At 42.1% G+C, this 12,532-nt stretch overlaps 1 protein-coding gene across 2 annotated transcripts in view; it reads right to left on the bottom strand.

Moving 5' to 3' along the window:
* Positions 1-10,451, bottom strand: part of map1b (microtubule-associated protein 1B) — a 35,228-nt gene extending 24,777 nt beyond the window's left edge. For both annotated transcript variants that reach the window (XM_083793075.1, XM_083793076.1), the window contains exons 1-2: positions 10,184-10,451; positions 7,319-7,420 (exon numbers count right to left, since the gene is read on the bottom strand). In XM_083793075.1, the coding sequence (XP_083649201.1) occupies positions 7,319-7,420; positions 10,184-10,391 (310 nt within the window). In that variant the 5' untranslated portion in view covers positions 10,392-10,451. The remainder of the gene's footprint in view (positions 1-7,318; positions 7,421-10,183) is intronic.
* Between the last annotated feature and the right edge of the window lie 2,081 nt (positions 10,452-12,532).

Raw genomic sequence — 12,532 nt, 5'->3', positions numbered from 1 at the left:
TGGATGTGTGTGTGTGTGTGTGTGTGTGTGTGTGTGTGTGTGTGTGTGTGTGTGTGTGTGTGTGTGTGTGTGCGTGCGTGCGTGCGAGCGTGTGTGCGTGCGTGCGTGCGTGCGTGCGTGCGTGCGTGCGTGCGTGCGTGCGTGCGTGCGTGCGTGCGTGCGTATCTGCAACCTTCATTTCCAAGGGGAGGATAAAAAAATGCATCTGGTGATAAACCCGCCCTGTATTTGCATACTGGTTCCTGATTGGTGCCCCACAACTTTGGGGGAAGCGAAATCCAATCACAACCTGCAGAGAGCTACGGTATTTTCTTTTTTTGCAATGGCAGATTTGTATGGTTTCCAGTCTACGATGTCACAGGATGGTCACATGTCCAAGATCCACACTGTTTCTATGTAATGTTATGAGATCCACATATTTCAACAGAAGAAATGTTCAGAAATGTATTGATGATAAATGCTTATGTATTTACTGTTTATCTTAAGCTTAGTTTATTTGCTTATGTGCAGTTTACTGTTTATCTTAGTTTATTTGCTTATGTGTTTACTGTTTATCTTAGTTTATTTGCTTATGTGTTTAGTGTTTATCTTAGTTTATTTGCTTTATGTGTTTACTGTTTATCATAAGCTTAGTTTATTTTTAGACTGCTTTCTTTAGTATCTCTCAGCTCTTTGTGTTGCTGCGTTTCTCCCTCATGATATCCAGCTGACCCTGAACATAACTTTCGATATCACTTGACCCAACACTGTCATGGGAAGTTCCCAGTGGGGCAAAGCAACTAAGCTCATTTACTCCCATACTGTACAGTACCATTTTGAGGTACTTTTACTTTACTTGTGTATATCCCCTTTCAATGGTTTATAATTCTACTCTCTACTACCGGGACATCTCAGAGGCAAATATTCTTATATCTTATTGCACTTTCTTTACAAATACATTTGATTTAGATTGGAATTATTACAAAACATGCATTAACCAAACAAGTCCTATTTTATACTTACCCGATACCCGATCTTGGAGCTTGCAACATGTCACAATGTGATGTGTTTGTAGATTAGCTATTTCCAAAAGGTTTCTGAAACTTTCTTGGGCTAAAACAATCAAACTACAAACTTGTGAAATGGGAACTCTCTATTATTAGTTTTATCTTGGGAAATTTAAGTATAATTTGCCAGTACTTTACTCGAGTAAATCTTCAATACAGGATTTTCACTTGTAAGGCACACCAAACTTTAATTCTTAATTAATTTAATCTTAATTGAATTCATGAGGGTGGATTCTGCCAATGCTTTTCAATGGGGACATAACATGTTTTTTGCAGAAGCCCTGAGGGTGTGGTTACACTGAACTGGAATTAACTTTTTCCACCACTGGCAGCTCCATTAGATCACATTGCACTAATGTCACATAGCCTACTATTTATTTTGATTGGTGATTCCGTTACCCTGATTAAACTTCCTGCCTGCACTGAATAAAACTATATACGGTATGAGGATTATTAGGAGTACACTATCATATTCTATGATAGTGTACTCTATCTACAAGCTCATAGCGCACCACCGAGTGGTGCGCTACGAGCTTGTAGGTCTGCTATTTTTGAAAAATCAAAGAACCACATAGCTTTTTCAGAAAGCTGTCAGGATGTAGAAGACATTTTTAGAATCTGATCTCAGGTCACAATGGGTTAATCACTATTGATCATTACCTGGAGTCACGTCCCTGAACCTTTCCACATGGGAGGGGCGCGCATATAGATCTGTGGTTTCAAGATGAGACATTTTAATTCTCTAGTTGCTTCTTAGGCCTTTAGTGTGCCGTCTGCAGAGGAGAGAGGATGGGCAGGAGAACCTATATATATATATAAAAAAGTAGATAATAATATATCCATCTACGAAGCAAGGAGTCTCAGCCTCTCTCCTTGTCCCATCTTCCCTCTCTCTCTCTTCTAGCTCTGTTTTCCATCAAGATGTGTACTAGGGCCTGTGCTTCCATCCATGGCGCACAGAGGAGTCCTAACTCACTGTGATGTATGGCATATCATCTGTCAAGCTGGCGGGGTATAATTGCATTGGTCCTCCCTCTATCCTTTTCTGTCTACTAACAGGTAAAGCAAACAGTAGAAACACCAACTGCTGCCTTGTATTTCCCCCAACAGGAAATACAATCCTACACAGTAAAATGATTAGTGTGTATTTAGCCCTAATAATAATATAATAATAATAATAAATACATGGACACTGAGGACTTTGCTGTGTATTTTCTAGTGAATGACACCCGAATCCTCAGCCCCTAGCACTTCACTCTCCTTTCATCCTTTCTTGTTTACTGCGCCGCAGATACATTGTATTTTAAAATAATGAGATTTAGATATGTTGCTTCTTCGAGGTACTACACTCTTTTAAGAGATTTATTGAATAGGGCTCATGCCTATTCTGTTCATTCCAATTTTGCACAAGAGCATCTGCTAAATGCCTGAATTGAAATTGTAACATTTAAATGACCAGCAAACCGGGAAAGAATCTGTGTAATTTAGATTTTAGCGTTGGCTAAAATCTAAAGCGTTGTACAAGATTGCAGCGCGTCACCTGATGCTGCTGCTATATTGAACTTATTTTTTTAATCTTGAAAGAACTACTGCTTTTAAGTTAAACTTGAAATGGGAAGAATTGCTTAAACGCCCATCATTCTATAGGTACACAGATCCACTGATTTCATTAGACAATGCTGTTTCAGAAATACTGCTTGTGATTGTCAGTGTTTTACCATTCAGATGTACGGTAATGTTTTTACAATATTTTCAATTTAGGCATTTAGCAGACGCTCAGAATTCAGAGCGACTTACAGTAAGCAAGGTAAACACGAGGAAGTTCCACGCCCACAGGAACGCACCCAGGGTGCCGGCCCGATTCCAGCGAGCCGCCCCACGTCCGAAACGGTTGAGAAATGACAGAGTTACCGTGTGGGGGTCCCTCTACTGTACCCTCTACTGTACTGTACTGGCACACCATATAATTATACAGTTAATATGTGCGTGTGTGTTTGTGTTAGGTTGTGCACAGGTGGTGAAAAACAACCATGCTGTTTTTGTGCTCAGACGCACACACCCACCCAGCCAGCCAGCCACCCACACACACACATAGCTCCGTAAGGGAGTGGTTGCAACACTCAAAAATTTATAATCTGTACATTAAAACTATACACACACACTATAGCATGGCATTTTAGCCTTTGCATAAGCCTGCAAGGTCGTCAAGGGTAGGGCAAAAGTGCTACGGCAAGTGCTACGGGATAAAGTGGAGTCCAAAGAGGTGATTCTTCAGATGTAATGAACAATGTGCTATGGTACTGTCTTTGATTAAAACAAATCCCATGTCAATATCAGGAAAGAGCAGGGTTCAATTGGTTTAGGGGGGGGGGGGATCCATTGAATCTGTATTTTGTCGGGCCAGTGGGGATAGTATTAATCCCTGCTTCTGGATTGGTCAGACTGAATTACTTACAGTGCATGCATTTCCTTTTGGGAAACGTAGACTTTGTGGTATGTTTGATACTGTCGTAATTTTTACAATTTAATACGAAAGCATGTTAACCACAATAACCCAATAAGTGCAGATTTTGGGCACATTTTTCAACATTGATCAAAAGTATTCAAGTGGCTAAGACAATGTCCCCCTCTGTTTTCATTTTTATTTTAATTTATTTTTTGACAAATCAAACCCTGGTGATGTGGGACATTATTAATTGATGCCTACGTTATCATAAGTGTTTCAAAGTGGTGAAAATAGCAGCTCTGCATGTGTGTGTGTGTGTGTGTATATATAAGCAGCCTTCAGTATCGAGAGACCTGGATTATGGTATTATTGTTTCCCCCGATAATTTGGGTCAATGTCACTGCAGACACCTGTTGACAATTAGGTGACAGATGTGGACTATATGGGATTCAGCACCATGGACAGCGCTGTTAGTTGTGTGTGTGTGTGGGGGGGCAGGGGGGTTGCTGCATGTCCATGACAGAAAGAAGTAGGTTAGTGAAACAGACAGACAGCAAACGAGTTTAGTTCCATAGCTTGCTGATTTTGACAGTGAATAGTCCATAAATTGTAGTACTATTGTGCAAACGTGCTTATGTCATCTAGAAACAATAGCTTGCACTTATTTTGTCTTCCTGAAGCTATTGGAAGGTTAATCCTTATTTCATGAATGTCACTTTTAGTCTGTCTATACTTTTACTGTGTGTACACAGTATTAGCTGTGCATTATTGTTTGTGGTCAGTGCATCAAATTGCTCTTTTACACAAGTTTATGAGGTATTAGCCTTCCTGGCTCACCTAGGTTCACTTCCATTATAAAAGAATGGAACAATATACAATACATATACTTCCTCTGCCTACTGGAAACGTGCACAAGTAATTTGATGCAGAACGGCCCAGTGGTTTGCGAGATTAGCCCCGGACACACAGACATTTGTAGACAGCTGGCCTCCGACGGAGCCACGCCATAATGATAATAATAATAATAACACAAATAATTATTGATTACATTCATACAGCACTTATCTTGATACCCAAAGTGTTTCACAGCAAGTGGGGGAACTGATGTCATCCTGAGTCATGCACGGCACGGCGGCCATTTTGCACCGGGCTGCTCACCAGTCACCACACATCAGTTTGAGGTGGAGAGAGAGGGGGGGGGGGGTTGTTGGAATCATCAAGCCAATTACACTGAGAGATGATTAGTTGGCCATATGGAGTAGAGGTAGACAGGTTGGAACTGTTTGCCAAGGCAGCAGGGGACACCAGGGATCCCCCTACACTACACCTGCTCTGCTGTCCATGTATCTATATCTCTATCAACTACTGTACGTCTCTTTATTCCCCCTCTTGTTCATATCAGCTCAGTTGCCTTTAGGCCTGTCACAATTATTTCATAATCGCATGATCCCAACTATTTGAGCTCATCGCGATTGTCTCGCATAATTATTAGAATCGTTTTCATTCATCTGTGTATGAAAAAAAAGCTGGATAAAATGAACATAAATGTCATAGTCCCATCGTTATTTCCATGTTGTTATCCAAACTCTTGAAGTCCCTGCCGTCCCTATCATTTGGTGCAAAATATTTATAGCCTTTTGAAAAATTCGAAAGAAACTTGCAGATGTAACACGACACAACGTGCCCTTTTTGAACATCGGGGGTCAACAAGTACCGTATCTGGCTTTGTATTTAATGTTATTTGTCATTGCATTTATCTTGCATTTAGAGTATCTGCACTGTGCAATTTACAATTTACACTTACAAAGCCTAAAGGGAAAGAAGTAAACATAATTTTAATTGATATGCTCCAAAGTTCAATGCCTTAAACCTAAACTAAAATGTGATTGTGGCAGACCTATAGTTGCCTTCAGTCTCCCTCTTCTACCTTATCCGCCCTGTCCCCCCCCCCCCCCCCCCCCCCCCCCCCGCCCTCTCTCTGAATCATCCTTCTCTTCCGTGTGTCTCTCTCCACACCCTTTCTTCTTCCCCCGTCCTTTGTGTTCTCCTCCTCCCGTTCTTTTCAGGGACAGAGTCAAACCATCAGGGGAATTCTAAGTCTGCTAATTATCCACATCTCGGTGCTGCATCTCTGCTGCGTCGCAGGGCAACCACCACGCACAGGAGAAAGGAGCGGAGGAGGAAAAACTAGTACAAACAGGGTGTGGTGACAGCCACGGATTGCTATGGATTTGGTCTAATGAACCAATAGTTTGCACAGATTTGTGCTGTGGTTCATGTAAAATGCAGTGGCTGTCAGGCAGAAACCTTGAGTAATCTTTTTTTTGTATACAAATGAATGCCCTATTTTATACTTTGTAACGGTGTCAAACAAAAGTAGCAAAAACAACGTGGATTAGCTATAATAAATTTAAGATTATGGCAGATTTTCACCTATAATAGTAACGGCAGATATTTACGGCACATATGTATGTATTTATATATTTTAGTATGAACAAGAGCTTGTGACAAAAACCTCCTGAGCACTTGTTTTGAGATATGATTAAAATGACCATAAAAATCCAAAAGCTGTTACCATCTGGCAGGAAACTGACTAGCCAAGACGAAACGGTACAAGAAAGAATTGATGCCTTCTACTATGGCTAATGAGTACATTAAAATAACCGCCCACAAACACACGCGTACACACACACACACACACACACACACACACACACAGTACTGCTCGATCGGTGGAGATTATGTTTTCACCCCTATCCGTGTGTCCATCCATCTGTCTGTTAACTGTTTTACACTGTGTTGGCATGAATGCCGATGACAAACTTAAATTGCATGCTAATTTAACCTAACCTGACTCCGCCAGATGGAAGGGACACTGGCTTCACAAATTATCACAATCACATTTGTTTCACAACGTACTTCCATCTGGGACCTCTGTAGCCCAATCACTGAAGAAAGCCATCCCTTTTTAAATTTAGAAGGCTTTTTTTGTTTTAATCAGACTCAGGTCTAAATGGGTTAATGCCAATGGACACAAACTGTGTCTTATCTCATGTTATCTTATCTATAAATGGTGGCTATGAGCAATGTGTTTTTTATTGAAGATAGAGCCCTCAGAATTGAATGAAGCCCTCTTCAAGCAGAGACCTGTCTGTGATCAAGGTCATACTTCCCCCTGACTCGCCACATGTCCTGCTGTAGATCCATTCTGTCCCCTATAGGGTCCACTCCATTCTTTACCTTGCTAAAATCCCATAGGGTCATAGAAGCCGATAGCCAACAGGGCACATCCGGAGAAAGGTAATAAAGCACCAGTGCTTGGTCTGCGGGGAGCTCTAGGGCAGCTGACTATGAGCTGGCATTGTATGCTACCGCTACCGTATGAGGTCAGGATTTTCTTAAAGGCTTTTCTTTATGAGGTATTAAAAATGGACAACGCTGCAGCTGTTAACTTCTGCGGAAGGCAGAAGCACTTTCTGTATACACAGTAAATATAAGTGAGACTAATAGACTAAGGTGAGGACGGACGCCATTTCAGATTGGCCGGAATGAGATGATTTATGATGGTAAATGGTGCATTTATATAGCGCCTTTATCCTTTATGATGATGTACGATGATAAGATCGCCCCTCACTTCACACGGGAGTGATTTTCCATTTGTAACTAGTCTGAGATGGTACAATTTGGTTGTATGTATTATACCCTCTCAGTGATAAATGAACGTGCACAATTTACCAGTGTACAAACTTGGTTTCTCTTCCAGCTGTTAGTCCATCTTCAGGACCCGCACGATATAGTTGAATTGTGGAAGGCCTGTGTGTCTTACCTTTGACATCAGCAGAGAAACGAGCAGAGTGTCGGGACACAAAGAGCTTGAGTTCCTGGTCCAGGTTACAGTCAATAAGGTTGGTATCCCATGAACGGATTCCTGGATGTATGAGGAAAAAAATAAAAGAGAAAGAATAACAAGGAGGAGGAATGCAACATGTACAAGTTAATTTAGTCTGACACATAATTGCTGCATTCATTGCATATTCATTATATCCAGGACCATCACATTTTCATTATAAATCCCACATGCCTGTTTGAACCTGGTGCCCTACTAGACTCCCTGCCATTCAATAAGGCCCGGACTGAACAGGTACGGGTTCTGTGTTGGCAACTTGGCATGAGAGGAAATCTATATACATGCTAACAGCGGGAGAATAACGGTGAGCGATCATGAATTTCATTGGCTATCGCCTAATCGCCCACTATTGCCAGACGATGTCGCCCGAAAAGATCTTTTCGGGTGACGTTCCTCCGCCTATCGCCTGTCCGCCTGCTATCGCCAGTAGTTGCCGGGTCCCATTCGACAAATAATGCACTTCCGGATAATTCGGTACTACTACTAGCAACCATGCAAAGTAAATCTTTACCATTTGATCCTGTTTTCTCTTCTGATACTGAGGAATATGCATAACGGTATAGTTATAAAAAATAGTCCACGCCTAAAACAAAGGGCGTGGCAAAGTAGAAGTGGCCCTTACACAACACAACAATCCAGAAAATAAACTAAGCTATGGCTTTCATGTAGGCTACAGTTATTTCACGTATATGCTATGGTTAAAAGTTTGGAAGACAGCAATGAAGAAAATGGGTCTCTAAAAGACTATGACTTGTTGTTTATAGATGATTAGGCTATATTTTATTGTTATTTACAGCATATTCAGGGTTGGGGGACTAGACATTTGACAGGCATCACACATAAATAGGTAGGCTACATCCATGAATCATATTCTTAACAAATAAATCATGGAAAGTCCTATACACAATAACCTCAATTGCACATGGCTATATGACTGAAAGCGTTTTGTAAATGAAAAGGCTTAACATTCCTTTCAAATACCCTTTTTTAATCAAAATCTGCAACATGTTACTTGTAATTTATAATACTTAAAAAAGCATCCACCCAAGCAAAAAAAAGGAAAACTGAAAAAAACCAATATAGGCGTTAACATGTTTGAAGGATGTTTTTAATTGTTCTTATTCCTTTTTTAGATTATTAATGAATAGGCTATAGGGTATGGAAGTAAACAAACTATTGTATTGACCAAATGGCCTATTCCTTCTGCAATTCTAGCCTATAAGGCATATTTAGCCTTATAGCCTACCTACACTACACAATGTTTACAGAACTGTCACCCAGGCCACTACCATCAAACATTTCCAATCAAACAAATGGCATAACATCTGGCACGCACAATCGTATGTCTTGTATCAAACAACCTGTAGTGTACTGTGTACTCACTGTATTCTGTATAGTTATTACGCACACAGACACACACACATGCTCTCTGTGAATAGCGTTCCTTACGACTTTCCGTAGGGACCGCAGTGCGGACCGAGCCACGCCCACTAGCCGGTATCGGATGAGAGACAGACAGCTGGATGGATGCAGGAGTCTGATGTCTACTGTGACGATGATGGACAAATAACGATGATGCGCCCCGAAAATAGCCGATCTACAAGCTCGCAGAGCCACAAGTTGTGATTGTAGATCGGCTGTTTTCAGTGTTATAATATAATAAATTAAGCATAATGGGCTGGGCTGGCTATAAATCGAGGCATAATACCATCATTTGAAACGTATACATTCTCAAGACGAATTTAGGACAGGTCTGCATGCAGCCTGGGGAGAGGAGATAGTTCGAAAACGCACTTTTATAGGCTACTAAAAGAAAACATAAAAAGAGGGTGTTCATGCATGGATTCCTGAAACAAAAGCCCTCCCTGTTACACTGTCTGTCCCGACCCTTCCCACCCACCCAGACCCACCTATAGCCTATATAGGCTAGGCCTATACTATAGGCTACTGGCAGGTGTTTACAGGAGAAAGCGCTATTATTCATATACTGTAATCTTGGAATGCGGCCAAAGAAAGGCAGAGCTATTACGGCCTATATCTGATATTGACGCATAGATTAAAAAAAATGCTGAATCATTCTTGTCAACTTTATTAGCGGACTTGATCCGCGTAGCCTATACGTCGATCTGGGAATGGATATATTCCAATGTGAACAAACACAACGAAAACAAATGGTGAGCATGTCATGGTGCTCATATAGAAACAATACACGGTGTCAGGGAAGGTCTCTGGTATAGCCTATATAGTGCAGCAGGGGGGCGAAGAGATGCAGCTGCACAGCCGAGCTGCCTCTTTAAAGGCAAACTGTCTAGAATTGATGACATAGGCCTAATAATAAAGGGAGGGGCTGATCAATAGCTCCGGTGTCGCAAACAAACTACTATCCAATATATCTCCAAAACGTATAGGATCCATTAAGATCTTATCCATTAACGGCCGGGCCGGTGCTGCGCGTTAAATACGCACAGATGGACAAAATGACTTGAGTGATGATGATTGATCACAAAACGATGCCTGTGCATGCATGGCTCATGGCTGCATGCATGGGCGTGTGTGGGGCTTGTAGATCTGCCATTGTCGGCGTGCGACACCGTCGTACGACGGAGTACAGAGAATAAAACATAAACTTCAACGCCGCTTCGCCATAAAATGCTATTGTATGTAGAGTTGCTTGCGCCTGCTGACGCCACCACCAGACAGCTGTCTGAACCGTTGAATCCTCCTATAGAATGGAACATGTTTACTCCATCCGTTCCAGCCATGAGCCTCTTCTTTTTAGCCTACCTTTCTCAATGTCCGCAATGGCACACTTTAAGTGGTCCTCCGTTACGATTTCCCCGATAACAACCAGAAGGTAGAATTTGCTGTCGACAAAGTGTTGCGAGAGGCTCGCAGACGTCGGAGATGCCATGGCGTTGCTCGCACTGTTGTTGCCCAATGTTAACGTTTCCATCATCATCATATCTGCTGCGGATTCTACAAGAGTCGCCATCCTCTCTGTTCCACCACCACGCACGGCCACACACACACGCACACACACACACACACACACACACACACACACACACACACACACACACACGCACGCTCTCACACTCACACCTAGCTAGCTGGTACGTTAGTCAGTGGAGCCGGGAGGTGCTGGATCTCCAGACATGGGCTCCGCTACAGTACAACAATATCCGTTATAGGAGTGGCCCCAGCCCTTTTATACCCGCAGACACCACACCACTGTGTCATACTCAAATTACTCATATTCAGTAACCGGGGAGAAGGACAAGAGGGGGAAATTCGCACACTCACAGCTGAGGTCATCCCTCATTCAGCAAGCTCAAAGTAACTGTCTGGAACCAAAAATATAAAGACAAATAGAATGAAAACAGAGCAACTGAATATATATATATATATATCATATATATAGGCTACTGAAAATTGTAGTGGGTTAGGGTGCTACTGCTACATATGTTGCCAACCTCGGGGGCCCCACATGATTTATTTCTGTCCACATATGGTTCTCAACATGTTCTGGGTCATGCAGGGCCCACTTCAAAACCACGACAGTGCTTCAGTTCATATGCAGCCTATACACCCATCCGACTTTACACTATAGAGTTAAAGGACCACCTCAGCCCTTTTGCAACCAGATCTTATTTATGTTTAGCCGACACAAGAAACACTTTCCTGTGTAATATGTGGTGTAATATGTGTTTTTTTTTGTATTTTAGTCACGATGCCAAATGCCATGCTATGACCAAAATGTGTCATGAATGAGTCCTTCCTGGACTACAAGTCAAAGTCACACCTCCCCAGTGAGGCTCTCCGGAGTTGAAGCACTCGGCCCTATAGTGGTTGGACCGTGAACTGCAGGCGGACCCATTGAGTGCTCGGTTGCACTTCCGCATTTGACCACCAAAATGTGGTGGTCAAATGCGGTAGTAGATGGTTCTATGCTCTCCCCTCTTCACAAGGAGGGACAATGCACCAAAGCATTGTGGTCATTTTGTAGGAATTCAGCAATCCAGTCAAACCCTATAGTCAAACACACCGACTTTAACTACATTCTTTTTCGGGCCATATAGGTTGCAAAACAAATTATTATAATTAATAGTTAGTTTCTTCCAGTGGTCAAATGTGTCAGTGTGCCTGCATGTACATGTCGGGGGCATTTTAATAATCAATCAATCAATCGATTGTGTTGCGGTTTGTATATAGGCCTATCAGAGGAACTAACGTTGCATGATTTAAGTTCCTATACAGGATCACACATGAAAACTAATTTGTCAAGATTTTAAAGAATACTTGTATAGTTTTTAGGCAGCTATAATTATCTTATCACTTGCAATATCCGCACAGCCCACCTATAGGCCCCAGCCCACAGTTTGAGAATCATAGTATGGAATCCTGAAAATGCATTTTCAGGATTAGCTGTTACTGAACAAACACTCTGCATCAATGATTACTATTAGAATATATAATTTTTGGGGTGCTCGGGTGGTGGTAACTGTCCTGCGTGCACCATCACGGAGGTCAGATGGCACAGTGTGGGGGTAAATGTCCTGCCCACCATCACAGAGGTCGGGTGGCACAGTGTGGGGGTAAATGTCCTGCCCACCATCACGGAGGTCGGATGGCACAGTGTGGGGGTAAAAAAAACAAACAGGAAAAGTCAGTTTAACATTGTTTAACGTTGTTTAATGCAATCAGATAGGACTTTTCTGTTTGGATGACTGGGCTGTCAAGGCCAGAAAGTAGTTTTTGCCACTCAGTAGGCAATCCTGCATAACTTCCTGGTTCGATGATGATGTCACGCGCATACCCTCCATAGGCCCGTGTTTAGGGGAGGAAAGCCGAGCGGGGAGGGTGAGAATGGTCATTGCACGTATTCCTACAGGCTGGGGTGACACCTGTCAGCGGGGAGTGTTTGGCAGGAGGAGTAGGAACCTGAACTATAAATTGTGGAGAAAAAGGGCAAAAAATGTATTGGCCACTCTAAATTTATAATAACACTTCACACCCGTGTGAAGCGTCTACACCTTCGTCATAAATGTTTGTATTACAAAATGTTTGTGTTTATATGACGTAAAATTTTACATAAAATGTACACTATGACGTAAAATTTGACATAAAATGTAC

Source organism: Protomyctophum parallelum, assembly GCF_964188405.1.
Source record: "Protomyctophum parallelum genome assembly, chromosome: 21".
In the NCBI taxonomy this organism is placed as follows: Eukaryota; Metazoa; Chordata; class Actinopteri; order Myctophiformes; family Myctophidae; genus Protomyctophum; species Protomyctophum parallelum.
The sequence above is the reverse complement of the archived record's forward strand: the minus strand, read 5'-3'. Positions and strand labels throughout refer to the sequence as shown.